Genomic DNA, 21,852 nt, shown 5'->3' with positions numbered 1-21,852 from the left:
ACTATGATGAAACTGGCTCTCATGCGGACCGCCACAGGAAAGGAAGACCCGGAGTTACCTCTGCTGCAGAGGATAAGTCCATTAGAGTTATCACCCTCAGAAAACGGCAATTAACGGCTTCTCAGATTGCAACCCAAATATATTCTTCACAGAGTTCAAATAAGACATCACAACATCAACTGTTCAGAAGAGACTGAGTGAATCAGGCCTTCATGATTGAATTGCTGCAAAGAAAGCATTACTAAAGGATGCCAAAAAAACACGAGCAATGGAAATTAGAGCGGTGGAAATCTGTCCTTTGGTCTGATGAGTCCAAATTGGAGATTTTTGGTTCCAACCGCTGTGTCTTTGTGAGACGCAGAGTAGGTGAACGGATTATCTCCGCATGTGTAGTTCCCACCATGAAGCATGAATGATGAGATGTGATGGTGCTTTGCTGGTGACACTGTAGGGTATTTATTTAGAATTCAAGGCACACTTAACCAGCATGGCTACCACAGCATTCTGCAGTGATACGCCATCCTATCTGGTTTGCGCTTAGAGGGACTATCGTTTATTTTTCAACAGGACAATGACCCAAAACACACCTCCAGGTTGTGTAAGGGCTATTTGACCAAGGAGAGTGATGGAATGCTGCATCAGATGACCTGGCCTCAACAATCACCCGACCTCAATCAGAATGAGATGGTTCGGGATGAGTTGGACTGCAGAGTGAAGGAAAAGCAGCCAACAAGTGCTCAGCATATGTGGGAACTCCTTCTAGACGGTTGGGAAGCATTCCAGGTGACTACCTCATGAACCTGGTTGAGAGAATGCAAAGAGCGTGCAAAGCTGTCATCAAGGCAAAGGGTGGCTACTTTGAAGAATCTCAAATATATTTTGATTTGTATAACACTTTTTTAGTTACTACATGATTCCATATGTGATTCATAGTTTTGATGTCTAGAAAATAGTAAAAAATAAAGAAAGACCCAAACTTTGGACTGGTACTGTATGTGTGTATACATACATACACACACACACACACACGGTCAAAAGTTTTAGAACACCTACTCATTCAAGTTTTTTTTTTTTTTTTTTACTATTTTCTACATTGTAGAATAATAGTGAAGACATCGCTATGAAATGATGTAGTAACCTAAAAAAAGTGTTAAACAAATCAAAATATATTTGAGATTTAACTCTTTTTTTTGTTGGCTACTACATGATTATTTCATAGTTTATGTCTTCACTATTATTCTACAATGTAGAAAATAGTCCCCCCAAAAAACCCTTGAATGAGTAGGTGTTCTAAAACCGTTGACCGGTCGTGTACACACCGGTGTAATATTTATGTTTTATTAGACACTGCTTTGCAATAGCACTCCACAGTAAGCCCCCTGGAGTTAAGTATGTTCTTACTTTTTATTTGATTGTATTCAAGACTTAGTCATCTTGTAGTCCACTTTATCACAACCTATATACACAGTATCTCTCAAACAAAGTGCTTTTCATGCATGCTTTGTAAAAGCTTTATATTTCATGCTTTGTATCATGCTGTTTTTGAAGAGAACATACAGTATTTGTAACGTAGAAAATCAATAAACACCGCAATCCAAGCAAATATGGTTACTGAGATGTATATCTACAAAAGGACAAGAGGATCTACATCTTCATGAACATATATCTATACTCATAGTTTACTGCCCCTGAGAAGTAGTTTTTCAAGTCCTTTTACATCAACATTGCACATTGAGATCTACAATTGTGCTCAACATCGAAACATACTAATTTCAAGCTTTTAAGTTGCATCCAGGGTTGGGGGTCAATACCATTTGAAATAAAGTCAATTCAGAAAGTAAACTGAATGAAATGAAATCAACCCTGGTTCCATCCATGTCGAACAGTGAAATATTAAGCAGTGGTATATCACAGGTAAAAACGCTTGCTAGACAGATGTCCCTCCTCCTTGCAGCGTGAAGACCGTTCGTTTTGGGAGAGAGGAGCGAAGACAGAGAGTGAGGACAGTGAGAGAGACAGCAACTGGCTGCTAAATTCAAAGGACGGGTATGAAAGTACACTGACCAAACAGTGTGTGAGCACTTCTGGGAACAGCCAGCGCCTGGGGGGGAAGAAGCAAAGCAGCAAAAGGTAACTAAAGTTGGCTATACTACACAAGCTACTACAAAATTATTCTGCAATGGCGCACTGACTATCAAATGACTTCAATCTTTATTTCTTAGTTTGTCATATGTGTTTAAATTGAACTCTATTGCAGTGGTCATTGTTATAATACGCATCATTTCAGTCTCATCCCATTTGTTTGATTTTTAAACAATGCCCCCAAAATGGGATATATCAAACTGTCCATTCCACGTAAGGTTCATCCCCACCAATTTTTTTTTAAAATTATGAGCTGAACTGTCCTGACGGGACACGTAAGAATATGCAAAGCTTGCTTTAGTTAATATCATGCATCATCATCATAAACGTCAACCTCAGCATCAGAACTGGGATTTCATTTCATCAAATTGTCAAAGTATCTCCCTGAGAACAGGTCACAAAGCTATGCTATCCTTATGCTAAGGATGGCGTCACAGTTACATCGCAATTATTCACAAGTAACAACTATACATTTGAACCTACTACTGACAACATATCTGACATATTGTGACACATTTACAATTTTTTTCCCCTGTAAGTAAAGTTCTTACAAGAGTCAGAATAAGAAAATAAATAATTCAATACCTTTCAATCAGGAAAAGTGTACGATGAATGCATAACTGTCACAACCGTCATTACCGTCATTACCGTCATTACCGTCATTACCGTCACAACCGGCCGTCATTACCGTCACAACCGGCCGTCAAAACTGCTCTTGCCAGTTGTCTCACACTAGTAAAGCACTTCATTCACAGGTGTGTGCATGATTCTGCAGATAGATGTGTTTCTCTGACATTATATATCCAGAAAACATAAAGCAAATATATATATATAACCGCTATGCCCTACAGTTGGGAATAATGAACCAGTGATTTTACTCAACCTTAACTGCAGCTAAAAATGAAAACTAGAAATTAGGATAAGAAGTCATCACTATTTTAGTCTTGAATGCTGTTTCAGTTTCATAAAAGTAACTCCTCACAATGGTTTCAGGGTGCAATTTTGAACACAAGGCATAGAGGGCGTGATGCCCCTGACACTCACAGTCTCAGAATTACAGCAGTCTCAATAACAAAGACTAATAAAAACATGGTGAGTTCCCATAAGGAGAAGAAAACGGAATAATTCCATGCGGCAGCATTTGAAAAGAAACACATTCATTGGACCAGCGCTGTTTCTGATTTTACAGGAGATAAGCATTGAAAACGTGACCAGCAGTTGGGAAATCAAGTAGTAAAGTGTCTGTAGCTCATTTGGAAGAAAAAAAACATTTAAACGAATAGAATGACAGTAAAACAGTTAAGTTATTTGTTGGCTGAGTAGTTAACAGATATTCTCTACGATTGTGTTTATTTTCCACTTTGATGGCAAACTTTCTGTACTGCTAACATTCACTTCCAGTCATTTTCGCTCCAGCGCTGGTCCAATGAATTTGTTTATATTCGAACGCATCTTGCACGGAATTATTACGTTGTCTTAACCTTCTCCATCTTCAACCTAGCATAGTGTGGCCTCATAACACCACCAATGTCCCATACAAAACAGGTCTTCTTGTCTTCTGGAGGACAGTCGTACAACACGGCAGTGCTCGAAGTGGAATGACAAAGATGCCGGTATTCATTTCAGGAGCCATTTTCATTTTACAGTACAATATTTTCAATGTCCGTGTTCATATTTTAGAGTGAACATTCTATAAGAGGTGAACATTTTGTGTTGCAATTACTCCGTACCGAGTCCACCAACCCAATTTAAACACTGGGAAACTAAACCCTCTGGTCAGTAGACAGAGAGAGAGAGAGAGAGAGAGAGAGAGAGACAGTGGTCTTCCTCATCTCTTCACCACCAGACCTGTGGTCTGTTAGGAAGTAGAATGTTCAAATAGGCATGTATCATGTAGAACAGATATGATTGTCTGTTTGATAGGAAATAGGAAATCCTGTGAGCTCTCTTCATTTTATTTCACATCTCTGAATACACTTACTGTGGTTGGGTACAGACAGAGTGCTGCCCTGAGAACGCAGTAAGTGCTGAGCCATGGTCCTCAAGTTCTCAATCCCAACAGCTGATAATGGGCGGGATGGGCAGACTAGGAGAGAAATTCTGGAATTCTGAGGGGTTGAATTAAGAAAACCAACTCAAAGCTCTGTGGTCTCCCAACTGACCTCCCGCGGAACCTGACGTCATTTAGTCCCCATGTGGATGGTGGTGACTGTGGAGGGGCGTGGCCGGGGTGGCTCCACCACTGCAGCTGTAGCCACAACCTGTGGTTCTGCCTGTGGTTCCCCTCTGATGCTGGCAGGGGCACTGCAGGCTGCAGTGGAGAGAGGCAGAGTGGGCAGAGGTTTTGGAGGACCTGAGGGGAGAAGATCACTAGAATCACTCAAAAGTTACAGATCCAAAATACTAGACTAAACCGGTAAAGTAACATAAAGGCGTCATTCAGTCACCATCTTTGCGTGAGAGGGTGGCACAGTCTACAGACATGCTCTTGGCCAGCATAGAGTTCGGTCCCTGTTGGTCAAAGCTCATACTGCTGCCAAAGCTGCTGTTCAGACTACTGCCCAGCTGCAAGCGCCTCATATGACGAATCACTGCCGTGGCGTTAAACGCTTGCTGTGGAGGAAACAGAGAGAGAGAAGGAGGGAGAGGAGGCAGGTGAGGAGAGATGGCGAGAACAGACATGCAAAATAGGAAGGATAACTATGTTTATGTTGGACACAATTTAAAATGTGTACATTGTAAATTGGTACTTTTTGCATGCTTGGGTGTTTAATATGAATGTGTTATTTAATACATTTCATGTGGGATGGGCCACAGGGGGTGACAGAACCCCCCCCCCCCCCAAAAAAATAAAGAGAGAAGAGTAAATTGTGTACCCACCCTCCATTTGCTTTTGGCAAAATTTTTCCTCATCTGCCGACTGACTGATTCATGGATGTTCTTGCAGAGAGCCGTGTCCCCAGCAATCCTGAAATACAATGTCTGTTTATTGGTTAAAAAGTATTGATAAAGAACATGCAGTGTGCAGATGTTTTCCTTTTAACATGGTAAAAACAAATCCTGGCCTGGGTACCTAGCACCAGCTCCAAGCTGGTGCTAGGATGTGTACTGACCCGTCTCACGTTATATAATACCCACCTGTTACAACCACCCTTTGTGAGTCTATATAAACTCTATCAAGCCACCTGCCCAAGTCACAATAGGCCCAAGACGCAATGGCTCAAATGGCGCAACGGACAGGCATCATTTATCCTGCAGGATCCCGCTGGATTTCTTAAAATGCTACTAACATGAGATTACGTGCACCTGCGGGCTAAACTGAGCTTGATTGCAACAAAAAACCCACTAAGGACAAACCAGCTGATCAGTTGATCTCTTGTTGTTACCGTATGAAGTGGTTAGGATACCAGACAGCTAGTCGAGGTGCTCTGTTTCAAATATCGACCTATCAGGAGCATTGGAAAACGTAAGGCTGATGAATGTGAAAATACTTGTAGTGGTCCTAGATTTAGTTACACATTTCAAATAAGGACTGTCCAGGGATATTTTACCCCCAATCTTGATAAGAATTTACCATATCAGACTATTTTATTTTAAAGACAGTTGTATTTAATGGACTATATGAATTGGAAACAAATAAAAGAATGAGTAGGCTACACCGTCAACATTAGTATTCCGTTTCATACACAGTGTCGGGTAAACTGCCATAGTAGACTTGCCGTGGTAAAGGAGGAAATGCTTTATCTCAGTTGTACGGAATGATTGTCAAATATAGAAATCGTCCTTAGTCTGCTCATAAAGTATGACTAAGTTGTTCCAATGATAATACCAACCAGAGGGCAAAATTGTCTTGGCAATGTAATCATGACTAAAAGACAACCTCGACATCCCCGTTAGGGAGAGGTAAATCGCTGGCCAATGTTGGTTGCAGTTGAGACCAGCTGTGTGCGTGATTTTAGCACGTATTGATGGTTTAATGAGACATCAGCTGGTAATAACCTGGTGGCTTTTGATGGTTGCGATTTTGCATAATTTGCATCTGTGGGTCTCTGTCTTCCCAACCCCAGTCTGTTTCCCCTCCAGTCTCAGACCAGGAGAGGAGAGAGTTTAGGAGGCGGGGAGGGAGTCATGGTGACAGATGACAGTGGGAGGACACGCATGGCACTGCTCTACGTAACACCTGCATCATCCAGGCATCCTCTATCTGCGTCAGCTTTCACCACGGTGCATTGTTCCCTTTGATTGTTTGGTCCCAATTCACTTACCACCCCTTCCCATTGTTCCTAACACTTTGATGTTTACAGATCGGTAAGGTGGAAGAGATATGAGGAGGCTTTAACGGGCTCTACCTACCCAGACCCTTCAGATCTGCAAACATCAATGGGTTAGGGCAAAGAGAAAGGGGTATGGAGTAAATTGGGACCAGCAGCTGTATGACGGTGCTCAGTCAGTCTGGTGGCAATCAGACACTCACCAGGGGTGGGCTAGAGCCTGGTCACAGGTGAATCTCTTCTGTGGATCCTTCTCCATCAGAGAGCTGATGAACTCTTTGGCTGTATGTGGAAGATACACACAATCTCACTCATGGGACTGTATACCATGTGCCATTAATTCAAGATGGCAATTACACACAAACAATTGTATACGTGCACACACATTCATATACAAGCCCAGCTATGTCTTACTATACTCGTGTGGACTTTTTGGGGACCAACAATTGATTCCCCATTCAAAATCTTATTTTCCCTCACCCCCTTTCCCTTTCCCTCACCCCTAGTCCTTACCCTGACCCCTAAACCTAACCGTAAAATCTCAATTTTACAAGTGAGGACCGGAGAAATGTCCTCACTTCACTGAATTTCAGTTGGTTTACTATTCTTATGAAGACATTGGGTACTGGATCCCGTGTGGCTCAGTTGGTAGAGCATGGTCCTTGCAATGCCAATGTGGTGGGTTCAATTCCCACAGGGGACTAGTTTGAAAAAAAGTATGAAAATGTATGCACTCACTACTTTAAGTAGCTCTGGGTAAGAGTGTCGGCAAAATGACTAGAATAGCAAATGTGCACGCGTACAGATGCAAACACACACGGCTCACCTGAATCCGATATATCATCCCAATAGGGTGCATCAAACTCATAGTCTGCCTTGAGTATCTGCTCAAACAACTTAGAGTCATTCTCGTCATAGAATGGAGGGTAACCACACAACCTTGGGGACAGATAACATATCAATATACATTGCCTACAGAAAGTATTCACACCCTTGACTTATTCCACATTGTGTTTTGTTACAGCCTGAATTCAAAATGTAGAATACAGCTGTGACTCTTTCTGGGTGAGTCTCTAAGAGCTTTGAATACCTGGATTGAACAATATTTGCACATTATTCTTAAAAAATATATAAACAAGCTGGTTGTTGATCCTTGCTAGACAGCCAATTTGAAGTCTTGCCATATATTTTCAAGACGATTTAGGTCAAAACTGTAACTAAGCCACTCAAGAACATTCAATGTCATCTTGGTAAGCAACTCCTGTGTAGACTTGGCCTTGTATTTTTAGGTTACTGTCATGCTGAAAGGTGACAGGTTGACTCCCAGTGTCTGTTGAAGAGTGGTAACTCAGTGATGTGTTTTGTTGGATTCACCCCAAACATAACATTTGCTGCAGTTTTACTTTAATGCTTTATTGCAAACAGGATGCATGTTTTTGAATAGTTGCTATTCTGTACAGGCTTCCTTCTTTTACTCTGTCATTTAGGTTAGTATTGTGGAGTAACTTCAATGTTGTTGAGCCGTTCTCTACTATCATAGCCATTCAACTCCGTAATTGTTTTACCTCTCTGGTCTTTGTGGTTGGACCAGTGTCTGAAATTCACTGCACGACCTTACAGATAAATGTATGTGTGTCGTACAGAGATGAATTAGTCTTTCAAAAATCACGTTAAACACTATTATTGCACACAGAGTGAATCCATGCAACTTATTTTGTGATGTTTTAAACACATTTTTACTCCTGAATTTATTTAGGCTTGCCTTAACAAAGGGGTTGAATACATATCGACAAGACATTTCAGCTTTTCATTCATTTGTTAAAAAAATATCTAAACACATCATTTCACTTTGACATAATGGGGTATTGTGCCTAGGCCAGTGACACACACACACACAAAAAACGTTGTTATGAGGTACTTACAGAATGTAGGCGATGACTCCGATAGACCAGCAGTCCACTGCCTTGCTGTAGGGCTTCTGAGCCAGAACCTCTGGGGCTGTGGGGAACATCATAAGGTTCAGAGAGAGATTTAAAACATTGAGGCCTTGCATAACAATCCCTGCGTCGAGCTTGTACTGACACTAGCAAAGTATGTTCCAAACATACTGGTGTGGATAGGAAATAAGGCTTCTTCCACATTAACCCCTAAGTAAACAAGGACACAATAGAAGTAAGGGAGAACCAAAGCTCTGCTGCCATATGTTCTTATGGAGTGTTGTTCAGAAACCACCCACTACTTCACCACTGTATCTACCAAACTCCTATTCATTTTGTTTGGGTGAGGTTTCCTCCGGTCCAATTAGGTGAATTATGTTTAGGTTAACCCAGAAGTAGAGATATGTTTAGATTATGTTACTACTGCAGACTTCCTTATGTCATGTCTTCCTTCCGTTTTACCTAATGAAACCCAGAGCAGGTTGCACTGACACACGTGACGCTATATCTCAACTAACCCGTTAAAGGGCGATAAACTGCAACAAGGCTCAAGATTCAAGGCCTGGTTATTTCATGTTCACGAATGTTGCATTTTACCTAATGAAGCCCATAGCGGGTGGTAACTGTAACAAAAGTTCTACCCGTTAAAGAGATTACGTGCTACCCCAGGAAACCCATTGTGAGTGGTAACCGTAACATAAAAAAAGGTCTATACTTTACTCCAAGCATACCCATTACGGGCGGTAACTATAGAAACAAGGTTGCTATATTCACGTCAGGGGAATTTAGTGAAGTGTCATCCTAATCGCAACGCACCTGCTTGGTATTGCATTTCCATTTCCTTTTGAGCGTGTTGCACTTGCATTCAGTAGCGTGTATGAATCACATGATAATGAAGGCATAACTGAAAGCATGCATACTTTTTTTCATTGCATTTATGTCGTTTTGTCTTTGTGATGTACTTGTCTATTCACATTCTGTATTAGGTCATGTTTCATGTTCGGTGTGGACCCCAGGAAGAGTAGCTGCTGCTTTAGCAGTAGCTAATATGGATCCTAACAGCCCAGAGGGTAGAGAGAACAGCCTCACCCACATATCCTGGCGTCCCACAGGCAGTGGCCATCACGTCTCCTGTCCCCTCCATCTTAGACAGACCAAAGTCACTGATCATGATCTTGGCCTCGTCATGGGGGTTGTAGTAAAGCAGGTTCTCTGGCTGAGAAAAGAAACAATCAATATTGGGAAATACGCGATTTGAGCTCTGTGTATATGTGTCTCACTCAGTACCTTGAGGTCTCTGTGTACGATGCCCATGTCGTGGAGGTAGTTGACAGCGTCAAGCACCTGTTTAATGAGTCTGCTGGCGTCCATCTCTGTGTAGAAACCCTTCTCTACGATGCGGTCAAACAACTCACCACCAGACACCCTGAGACAGAGACAGAGGTTGAGTCAATCTAACCCAACCGTAACCCTAGCATCATGTCTATATCCGGGGTTCAACTTCAACCCTTACCATAACCCTGGCTTCATGTTCAGTTCCTGGTTCAACCCTAGCCTCAACCCCAACCCTTTACGATGCAGTCAAACAGCTTCTGTTCAGATGCTCTGATGAGATTGAGGACTGAATGAACCTAACCCTCAATTAGGGCTGGTTCTCCAGATACTTAAAACACATGTCACCCTAACGAAGCTTCGTGTCGAAATGTTGGTGAATAAATGATTGCATCGGAGCTAGTGTGCAGCTTTTATCTTTTCTTTCAAACTTTTCAGACACTTAATCTTAGTCCTGTATGAAAAGGCTATTTCAATAGAGATTCTCCATTGATCTTGCCTTTCTTAAAATCAGTCAAGGCTAAATCCATGTCTGGGAAACTGACCCTAGAGACTCTTTTTAAATTAGTATTTTGCCAGACTGTGTTTGCTACAGTGTTACAACCATGACACAAAAGAAACATAGAAGCAACTCGTTGGGAATGCTTACATCCACACAGGTTTGCTTTTGTATTGCCAAGGCCAAATGCACCTCGATAGCCCCTGAACGCTTACTGCAGCAAAACATGATACGTTATCACAGTGATTTGATTTGGACCGGTGCTCACACGGACACAGAGTACCGGCACATCTTATTTTCATTACAGACACCTCTTGTAGAAATATGAACACCGGTCCTGCATTATCAGAAAGACAGACAGACATATACAAGATGCAGACAGACAAAATGGTGGTTGAGGTACTGTACTCACAACTGCATGATGAGGTATAGGTGGTTGGAGCTCTCATAGATGTCCTCCAAAGCCACAATGTTCTCATGTTTTATCCTGAAGAGGGGAAACGTATTTAATTGGCTTACTGTTCTACTAACCTCTGATCATTTCAATGCACAGCACAATAAAGCACAATTTCCTCACCAAATAGTTTTATTCATTGCATTCATCACAACAAAGCAATGTCAGTCCCAAACAGCACCATATTCCCTATAGTGCACTACTTTTGACCAGAGTCCATTTGAAACGCAGCTTTGAATCATCAAGTGTTTTCAATTTTTTTTTCTGTTCTCAATAGGCCATAGAAAAAATCTGTGTGGGCGAAAAGTGTGTGTGTGTGTGTGTGTGTGTGTGTGTGTGTGTGTGTGTGTGTGTGTGTGTGGTTGTGTGTCTGGTGACAAGGCAGACAATGAACTTGTTGAAACCTCTACTTCAGTGTTTCACCAGTAGCAAGGAGAAATGTCTTAATCCCAAATTGCACCCTATTCCCCATATTGTGCCCTACTTTTGACCAAAGTCCATTGAGCTACATAAGGAATAGGGTGCTATTTGAGACACACTGAAAGAAAGTCCCTATGCTCAGAGTTCTAACTAATCATAGGGTGTCCACCCACTCTGCCCATAGTGGGTAAAACATGGACTTGGTGATGAAATTTCACTTCCTTACGTTATAAAACACACTTTACCAAGACAAATATGATAATTCATGTTCTGAATTGTTCAGAGGGGTCTTTCTCGAACATTTCATAAACATATCTAAAAAAAGTCAGATTTCGTAACCTGATACATCCCATAATAAGCAACGAGCTCTGTTGATAGCAGTGCAGGTTTCTCGGAACAACTTCAGTCGATTTCATATTTTGTGGTTGTTGTCTTTAAATTTGTTTCTGTGGGTCGCAAAAGGCTAAATCTGTGTGACACGAGCTGAAGTCAATGTAAAAGGCTTTGAAAATAGAAAGCTTAGTATGCGCTCAGAAATGTTAGAAAAACAGGAATTTTAAATTAATCTGAAAAGTGCATATAGTACTAAAATATGAAAACACTACATGTCATGTCTCAAAATCAATATCCATCTTACCTCTAAATTGTTTAATGTCCTACAGATTCGAGAAGATATATGACAAGTTTATTTAAAATCACTCAAAATCATGGCAAAGCATATTCTGTAGGAGGGGTTAATATGAATTTCTAATAATTTCACAAGATTTCTATGAATCGGGTCATGAACATATAGACTTTGAAATTAACATTTGGTTGCTCCCTGCCTATAGGCAGAAACTCAAACAGGAAGTACCCGTGCTAAGACTATGCAACGCTGGTCTGACCAATCGGAATCCACTCTTCAAGATAGTTTTGATCACGCGGACTGGGATATGTTGCTGGTAGCCTCCGAGAACAACATTGATGAATACATTGATATGGTGACTGAGTTTATCAGGAAGTGTATGGGAGATGTTGTACCCACTGTGACTATTAAAACCTACCCTAACCAAAAAACGTGGATATATGGCAGCATTCGCGAAAAACAAAGCGCGAACCACCACATTTAACCATGGCAAGATGACTAGGAATATGGCCGAATACAAAACAGTGTAGTTATTCCCTCTGTAAGGCAATCAAACAGGCAAAATGTCAGTATAGAGACAAAGTAGATTCGCAATTCAACGGCTCAGATACGAGACGTATATGGCAGGGTCTACAGATAGTAACGAAAAACAAAAAGAAAAGAAGCCACGTCACGGACACCGACGTCTTGCTTCCAGACAAGTTAAACACCTTCTTCGCCCGCTGTGAGGATAACACAGTGCCACAGGCGCGGACTGCTACCAAAGACTGTGGGCTCTCCTCCTCCAAGGCTGATGTGAGCAAGACATTTAAGCGTGTTAACCCTCGCAAGGCTGCCTGCCCAGACGGCATCCCTAGTCGCTTACTCAGAGCATGCGCAGACCAGCTGGCTGGAGTGTTTACAGACATATTCAATCTCTCCCTACCCCAGTCTGCTGTCCCCACATGCTTCAAGATGGTCACCATTATTTCTGTACCCAAGAAAGCAAAGGTAACTGAACTAAATGACTATTGCCCCATAGCACTCACTTCTTTCATCATGAAGTGCTTTGAGAGACTAGTCAAGGACCATATCACCTCTACCTTACCTGACACCGTAGACCCATTTCAATTTGCTTACCACCCCAATAGATCCACAGATGATGCAATCACCATCACACTGCACAGTGCCCTATCCCATCTGTACAAGAGGAATACCTGTACAGTAGGAATGCTGTTCATTGACAATAGCTCAGCATTCAACACCATAGTACCCTCCAAGCTCATCATTTAGCTCGAGGCCCTGGGTCTGAACCCCACCCTGTGCAACTGGGTCCTGGACTTCCTGACGGGCCACCCCCAGGATGTGAAAGTAGGAAACAAACCTCCACTTCGCTGATTCTCAACACTGGGGCCCCACAAGGGTGCATGCTCAGCCCCCTCCTGTACTCCTTGTTCACCCATGACGGCGCGGCCACGCAAGCCTTCAACTCAATCATCAAGTTTGCGGACGACAACAATAGGCCTGATTACCAACAATGACGAAACAGGCTACAGGGAGGAGGTGAGGGTCCTGGGAGTGTGGTGCCAGGAAAATAACCTTTCACTCAACGTCACCAAAACAAAGGAGCTGATCGTGGACTTCAGGAAACAGCAGAGGGAACACCCCCCTATTGTCATCGACTGGACCGCAGTGGAGAAGGTGGAAAGCTTCAGCGGCGTACACATCACTGACACACTGAAATGGTCCACTCACACAGACAGTGTAGTGAAGAAGGCACAACAGCGCCTCTTCCACCTCAGGAGGCTGAAGAAATTTGGCATAGCACCTAAAACCCTCATAGATGTACAATTGAGAGCATCCTGTAGGGCTTTATCACCTCCTGGTAAGGCAACTGCACTGCCCGCAACTGCAGTGCTCTCCAGACACATCACCGGGGGAAAACTACCTGCCCTCCAGGACACCTACAGCACCCGATGTCACAGGAAGGGCAAAAAGATCATTAAGGACAACAACCACCTGAGCCACTGCCTGTTCACCCCGCTATCATCCAGAAGGCGAGGTCAGTACAGGTTGGGACCAAGAGACTGAAAGCTGGGGCCGAGAGACTGAAAAACAGCTTCTCTCTCAAGGCCATCAGACTGTTAAACAGCCATCACTAGCACAGAGGCTGCTGCCCTATATCCATAGACTTGAAATCACTGGCCACTTTAATAATGGAACACTAGTCACTTTAACAATGTTTACATATTTTGCATTACTCATCTCATTTGTATATACTGTATCGTTGTCTATGCCGCTCTGACATTGCTTGTCCAAATATTTATACATTCTTAATTCCATTCCTTTAGATTTGTGTGTATTGATGTGAAATTGTTAGATATTACTGCACTGTTGGAGCTAGAAACACAAGAATTTCACTACACGGGCAATAACATCTGTTAAACACGTGTACAGTGCCTTGCGAAAGTATTCGGCCCCCTTGAACTTTGCGACCTTTTGCCACATTTCAGGCTTCAAACATAAAGATATAAAACTGTATTTTTTTGTGAAGAATCAACAACAAGTGGGACACAATCATGAAGTGGAACGACATTTATTGGATTTTTCAAACTATTTTAACAAATCAAAAACTGAAAAATTGGGCGTGCAAAATTATTCAGCCCCTTTACTTTCAGTGCAGCAAACTCTCTCCAGAAGTTCAGTGAGGATCTCTGAATGATCCAATGTTGACCTAAATGACTAATGATGATAAATACAATCCACCTGTGTGTAATCAAGTCTCCGTATAAATGCACCTGCACTGTGATAGTCTCAGAGGTCCGTTAAAAGCGCAGAGAGCATCATGAAGAACAAGGAACACACCATGCAGGTCCGAGATACTGTTGTGAAGAAGTTTAAAGCCGGATTTGGATACAAAAAGATTTCCCAAGCTTTAAACATCCCAAGGAGCACTGTGCAAGCGATAATATTGAAATGGAAGGAGTATCAGACCACTGCAAATCTACCAAGACCTGGCCGTCCCTCTAAACTTTCAGCTCATACAAGGAGAAGACTGATCAGAGATGCAGCCAAGAGGCCCATGATCACTCTGGATGAACTGGAGAGATCTACAGCTGAGGTGGGAGACTCTGTCCATAGGACAACAATCAGTCGTATATTGCACAAATCTGGCCTTTATGGAAGAGTGGCAAGAAGAAAGACATTTCTTAAAGATATCCATAAAAAGTGTCGTTTAAAGTTTGCCACAAGCCACCTGGGAGACACACCAAACATGTGGAAGAAGGTGCTCTGGTCAGATGAAACCAAAATTGAACTTTTTGGCAACAATGCAAAACGTTATGTTTGGCGTAAAAGCAACACAGCTCATCACCCTGAACACACCATCCCCACTGTCAAACATGGTGGTGGCAGCATCATGGTTTGGGCCTGCTTTCTTCAGCAGGGACAGGGAAGATGGTTAAAATTGATGGGAAGATGGATGGAGCCAAATACAGGACCATTCTGGAAGAAAACCTGATGGAGTCTGCAAAAGACCTGAGACTGGGACAAAGATTTGTCTTCCAACAAGACAATGATCCAAAACATAAAGCAAAATCTACAATGGAATGGTTCAAAAATAAACATATCCAGGTGTTAGAATGGCCAAGTCAAAGTCCAGACCTGAATCCAATCAAGAATCTGTGGAAAGAACTGAAAACTGCTGTTCACAAATGCTCTCCATCCAACCTCACTGAGCTCGAGCTGTTTTGCAAGGAGGAATGGGAAAAAATTTCAGTCTCTCGATGTGCAAAACTGATAGAGACATACCCCAAGCGACTTACAGCTGTAATCGCAGCAAAAGGTGGCGCTACAAAGTATTAACTTAAGGGGGCTGAATAATTTTGCACGTCCAATTTTTCAGTTTTTGATTTGTTAAAAAAGTTTGAAATATCCAATAAATGTCGTTCCACTTCATGATTGTGTCCCACTTGTTGTTGATTCTTCACAAAAAAATACAGTTTTATCTCTTTATGTTTGAAGCCTGAAATGTGGCAAAAGGTCGCAAAGTTCAAGGGGGCCGAATACTTTCGCAAGGCACTGTAGATATTCTTACGATCCTAATGATATGTACGTTCAACCTTTTGACAGGTATTTGGCTCCATACCTACAGCTGAAGTCGGAAGTTTACATACACCTTAGCCAAATACATTTAAAAACTCAGTTTTTCACAATTCCTGACATTTAATCCTAGTAAAAATTATCTGTCTTAGGCCAGTTAGGATCATCACTTTATTTTAAGAATGTGACATGTCAGAATAATAGTTGAGAGAATGATTTTTCATCTTTTATTTCTTTCATCACATTCCCAGTGGGTCAGAAGTTTACATACACTCAATTAGTATTTGGTAGCATTGCCTTTAAATAGTTTAACTTGGGTCAAACATTTTGGGAAGCCTTCCACAAGCTTCCCACAATAAGTTGGGTGAATTTCGGCCCATTCCTCCTGACAGAGCTGGTGTAACTGAGTCAGGTTTGTAGGCCTCCTTGCTCAGCACACAATTTTTCAGTTCTGCCAACAAATTTTCTGTAGAATTGAGGTCAGGGTTTTGGTGATGGCCACTCCAATACCTTGACTTTGTTGTCCTTAAGCCATGTCGCCACATTTTTGGAAGTATGCTTGGGGTCATTGTCCATTTAGAAAACCCATTTGCGACCAAGCATCAACTTCCTGACTGATGTCTTGAGATGTTGCGTCAATATATCCACATAATTTCCCTTCTTCATGATGCCATCTATTTTGTGAAGTGCACCAGTCCCTCCTGCAGCAAAGCACCCCCACAACATGATGATGCCACCACCGTGCTTCACGGTTGGGATGGTGTTCTTCGGCTTGCAAGCCTCCCCCTTTTCCCTCCAAACATAACGATGGTCATTATGGCCAAACAGTTCTAATTTTCTTTCATCAGACCAGAGGACAATTCTCCAAAAAGTACGATCTTTGTCTCCATGTGCAGTTGCAAACCGTAGTCTGGCGTTTTTACGGTGGTTTTGGAGGAGTGGCTTTTTCCTTGCTGAACGGCCTTCAGGTTCTGTCGATATAGGACTCGTTTTACTGTGGATATAGATACTTTTGTACCTGTTTCCTCCAGCATCTTCACAAGGTCCTTTGCTGTTGTTCTGGGATCGATTTGCACTTTTCGCACCAAAGCACGTTCATCTTTAGGAGACAGAAGGAGTCTCCTTCCTGAGCAGTATGACGGCTGCGTGGTCCCATGGTGTTTATACTTGCGTACTATTGTTTGTACAGGTGAATGTGGTACCTTCAGGCATTTGGAAATTGCTCCAAGGATGAACGAGACTTGTGGTAAAATTACTTGTGTCATGCACAAAGTAGATGTCCTAACCAACTTATAAAAACTATAGTTTGATAACAAGAAATGTGTGTAGTGGTTGAAAAACAAGTTTTAATGACTCCAACCAAAGTGTATGTAAACTTTTGACTTCAACTGTATACTATGTACCTGGTTTAGAGTAGTTAGCGAGGTAACTTTGGTCAACTCTGGATAACCGAGTGGGAAAAAAGGTGCTTATGCATTGATAAACACACTAAAGGTGGCATCAACAATAAGTAACACCATAGCCTGCTGAATTAGTAAGATAACTTTTTTCTCATTTTGATGTCGGCACAAATGATAATGTGGCACCCAGGGATAGGTGTTTCAGTATTGTCTCAATGAAGAGTCCGGCGTTCGACATGCACACGCAGTTACAAGCCTGCGAGTGTTAGTGGCAGGCGGACGAGAAATATCCACCGTCGTAATATGGATGAAGCCTGAGCTAGAATGTGAAGCTAACTGAAGCTGGCTTGCTTAAGAAAACCCTGAGTAAATCTAGCTTGCATTGTAGTATACCACTCTGGTGTCCAAGCAACAAGGTGTGGGTGATCAAAACACAAACACCATGGAAAAGAGAAAATTACGAGCCTCGTTTAGAGAGACAGGTGGGTGAATGAGGGGCAGGCGGAGCGTATGTGTGCTGGGTCATTAGATAAAGGAGCAAGAGAAACAAGCACTGGTGAGAAGGAAGAAAGAAAGAGAGGATGGCAGGGTGGAAGGATGGCAACCGTAACCAAGCAACTACCTCCCCCCTTTGATCCCCCTCAGGACGCCCGGTACCTACTTCCTAAGCACGGCGATTTCATTCTCAATGCTGGTCTCTTTTCCCTTCAGTGCTTTCTTAGGGATGCACTTCACTGCAACCATCTTCCCTGTGGCCTTCTCCCTGGCCATGATCACCTCAGAGAACGCACCACTGTGGAAACAGAGGGAAAGGGAGATAGAGATAGAGGGGAGGGGGAGAGGGAGAGGGGTAGTGTTAAAATGGCGGCAGAAGAAATGGCAGCAGTTTTACGGGCGCCCAACCAATTGTGCTATTATGTGGGGGTTTTTCACGTTATTTGTAACTTATTTTGTACATAATGTTTCTGCAACCATATCTTATGGCAAAAAAGAGCTTCTGGATATCAGGACAGCGATCACTCACCTCGGATTAGATGAAGATTTTTTCTTCAACAAGCAGGAAGCACAGGACATTCTCCAAACACCTGACAGTGCCAACATCCCCGTTATTTGCAATAGGAGGAGACGCAGGTATAGAGGACACAGAGCGGGATGCCTCGTGAGGTCCCACAGGAGGCGAGTGGGAAAATTGCCGTTACTGTCAATATTACTCGCCAACGTGCAATCATTGGACAATAAACTAGACGAGGTACGATCACGAATATCCTACCAACGGGACATCAAAAACTGTAATATCCTATGTTTCACAGAATCGTGGCTGAATGACGACATGGATATTCAGCTAGCGGGATATATGCTGCACTGGCAAGATAGAACAGCATACTCCGTCTGGTAAGACGAGGGGGAGGTCTGTGCATATTTGTAAACAACAGCTGGTGCACGAAGGAAGTCTCTAGATTTTGCTCGCCTGAAGTAGAGTATATTGTGATAAATTGCAGACCACACTACCTGCCGAGAGAGTTTTCAGCTATACTTTTCATGGCAGTTTATTTACCACCACAGACAGATGCCGGCACTAAGACCACACTTTGTCAGCATGTACTCTGTATAAGGAAATAAGAAAACAGGAAACCACTCACCCAGAGGCGGCACTCCTAGTGGCCAGAGACTTTAATGCAGGGAAACAAATCAGTTCTACCAAATTTCTATCAACATGTTAAATGTGCAACCAGTGGGGGAAGAAAATTCTAGATCACCTGTACCCCACACACAGAGACACATACAAAGCTCTCCCTCTCCCTCCATTTGGTAAATCCGACCACAACTCTATCCTCCTGATTCCTGCTTACAAGCAAAAATTTTAATCAGGAAGCACCAGTGACTCGTTCCATAAAAAAGTGTTCAGATGAAGCAGATGCTAAACTACAGGACTGTTTTGCTATCACGGACTGGAACATGTTCCGGGATTCTTTCGATGGCATTGAGGAGTACACCGCATCAGTCACTGGCTTTTATCAATAAGTGCATTGAGGACGTCGTCCCCACAGTGACTGTACGTACATACCCCAACCAGAAGCCATGGATTACATTCAACATTCGCACTGAGCTAAAGGGTAGAGCTGCCGCTTTCATGGTGCGGGACTCTAACCCGGAAGCTTACAAGAAATCCTGCTATGCCCTGCGACGAACCATCAAACAGGAAAAGCATCAATACAGGGCTAAGATTGAATCATACTACACCAGCTCCGACGCTTGTCTTATGTGGCAGGGCTTGTAAAATATTACAGACAACAAAGGGAAGCACAGCCGCGAGCTGCCCAGTGACACGAGCCTACCAGACGAGCTAAATCACTTCTATGCTCACTTCAAGGCAAGCAACACTGAGGCATGCATGAGAGCTGTTCCGGACGACTGTGTGATCACGCTCTCCGTAGCCAACGTGATTAAGACCTTTAAACAGGGAAACATTCACAAGGCTGCGGGGCCAGACTAATTACCAGGTGACCAACTGGCAGGTGTCTTCACTGACAATTTCAACCTGTCCCTTATTGAGTCTGTAATACCAACATGTTTCAAGCAGACCACCATAGTCCCTGTGCCCAAAAACACAAAGGCAACCTGCCTAAATGACTACAGACCCGTAGCACTCACGTCCGTAGCCATGAAGTGCTTTGAAAGGCTGGTCATGGCTCACATCAACACCATTATCCCAGAAACCCTAGACCCACTCCAATTTGCATACCGCCCAAACAAATCCACAGATTATGCAATCTCTATTGCACCCCACATTGCCCTACCCACCTGGACAAAAGGAACACCTAAGTGAGAATGCTAATCATTGACTACAGCTCAGCATTCAACACCATAGTGCTCTCAAAGCTCATCACTAAGCTAAGGATCCTGGGACTAAACACCTCCCTCTGCAACTGGATCCTGGACTTCCTGACGGGCCGCCCCCTGGTGGTAAAGTTAGGTAGCAACACATCTGCCACACTGATCCTCAACACTGGAGCCCCCCCAGGGGTGCGTGCTCAGTCCCATCCTGTACTCCCTGTTCACCCACGACTGCATGGCCAGGCACGACTCCAACACCATCATTAAGTTTGCAGATGACATAACAGTGGTAGGCCTGATCACCGACAACAATGACGAGACAGCCTATAGGGAGGAGGTCAGAGACCTGGCCGGGTGGTGCCAGAATAACAACCTATCCCTCAACGTAACCAAGACTAAGGAGATGATTGTGGACTACAGGAAAAAGGAGGACCGAGCACACCCCCATTCTCATCGATGGGTCTGTAGTGGAGCAGGTTGAGAGCTTCAAGTTCCTTGGCGGCCACATCACCAACAAATTAGAATGGTTCAAACACACCAACACGGTCGTGAAGAGGGCATCGACAAAGCCTATTCCCCCTCAGGAAACTAAAAAGATTTGGCATCGGTCCTGAGATCCTCAAAAGGTTCTACAGCTGCAACATCGAGAGCATCCTAATACATCCAGGCAGTGATGCAACCTGACTGGTTGCATCACTGCCTGGTACGGCAATTGCTCGACCTCCGACCACAAGGCACTACAGAGGGTAGTGCGTACGGGCAAAGCTGCCTGCCATCCAGGACCTCTACACCAGGCGGTGTCAGAGGAAGGCCCTAAAAATTGTCAAAGACCCCAGCCACAGACTGTTCTCTCTACTACCGCATGGCAAGTGGTACCGGAGTGCCAAGTCTAGGAGAAAAAGGCTTCTCAATAGTTTATACCCCCAAGCCATAAGACTCCTGAACAGGTAATCAAATGGCTACCCGGACTATTTGCAAATTGTGCCCCCCCAACCCCTTTTTTACACTGCTGATACTCTGTTTATCATATATGCATCGTCACTTTAATTATACATTCATGTACATACTACCTCAATTGGGCCAACCAACCAGTGCTCCCGCACATTGGCTAACAGGGCTGTCTGCATTGTGTCCCACCACCCACCAACCCCTCTTTTACGCTACTGCTACTCTCTGTTTATCATATATGCATAGTCACTTTAACCATATCTACATGTACATACTACCTCAATCAGCCTGACTAACCGGTGTCTGTATGTAGCCTTGCTACTTTTATAGCCTCGCTACTGTTATTTTTCACTGTTGTTTTTATTTCTTTACTTACCTATTGTTCACCTAATACATTTTTTGCACTATTTGTTAGAGCCTGTAAGTAAGCATTTCAGTGTAAGGTTGTATTCGGCGCATGTGACAAATAAACTTTGATTTGAGAGAGACAGAGGCGGCAGAGAGAGGAAATGAAAGAGAGAGTACCTAGATCCTCTTTGGACTGTTCCGAAGGATCATGCCATTGCCCCGACTCCCCAATTACCCTCTGGACATCCCACATCTCCTGCCAAGTCACCACACCTTAACTCCCTCTGATAATCACCATTCCTCTGGTATAAAGTAGCCTGTGTTTCCGTAGTGTTTGTTCAGTGTGTGGTGGCATGGGGCGGCCCAAGTCCTTTGTTGTGCGTCCCTCACTCTTAAGCAAGTGCCCTTTATGTGTACGGAGAATTGTACAATGCCAACTTTCTAGCCTGTATGTTTATCGCCAATCAGACCGTTTATGATGCTATACTTTCCTTAGAATACTTCCTATGTTGTCTTGCATGTCCTGTTCCATAGATATTGCGAAATGCCCTTTGATTGGTT

The 21,852-nt window shown here is 43.2% G+C and overlaps 1 protein-coding gene across 2 annotated transcripts in view; it reads right to left on the bottom strand.

Moving 5' to 3' along the window:
• Positions 1-1,383: 1,383 nt before the first annotated feature.
• LOC110525010 (calcium/calmodulin-dependent protein kinase type 1D) overlaps positions 1,384-21,852 on the bottom strand; it is a 46,157-nt gene continuing 25,688 nt past the window's right edge. The window contains exons 2-11 of one of the 2 annotated variants that reach the window (XM_021604975.2): positions 17,822-17,953; positions 10,594-10,668; positions 9,638-9,776; positions 9,440-9,566; positions 8,336-8,411; positions 7,240-7,352; positions 6,617-6,695; positions 5,023-5,110; positions 4,590-4,755; positions 1,384-4,495 (exon numbers count right to left, since the gene is read on the bottom strand). In XM_021604975.2, the coding sequence (XP_021460650.2) occupies positions 4,323-4,495; positions 4,590-4,755; positions 5,023-5,110; positions 6,617-6,695; positions 7,240-7,352; positions 8,336-8,411; positions 9,440-9,566; positions 9,638-9,776; positions 10,594-10,668; positions 17,822-17,953 (1,168 nt within the window). In that variant the 3' untranslated portion in view covers positions 1,384-4,322. The remainder of the gene's footprint in view (positions 4,496-4,589; positions 4,756-5,022; positions 5,111-6,616; positions 6,696-7,239; positions 7,353-8,335; positions 8,412-9,439; positions 9,567-9,637; positions 9,777-10,593; positions 10,669-17,821; positions 17,954-21,852) is intronic. The other variant, XM_036980054.1, reaches the window with a different exon arrangement.

The sequence above is a fragment of the Oncorhynchus mykiss genome, chromosome 1 (genome assembly GCF_013265735.2).
Source record: "Oncorhynchus mykiss isolate Arlee chromosome 1, USDA_OmykA_1.1, whole genome shotgun sequence".
NCBI lineage: Eukaryota > Metazoa > Chordata > Actinopteri > Salmoniformes > Salmonidae > Oncorhynchus > Oncorhynchus mykiss.
This window is presented reverse-complemented; position numbering and strand designations above follow the sequence as displayed.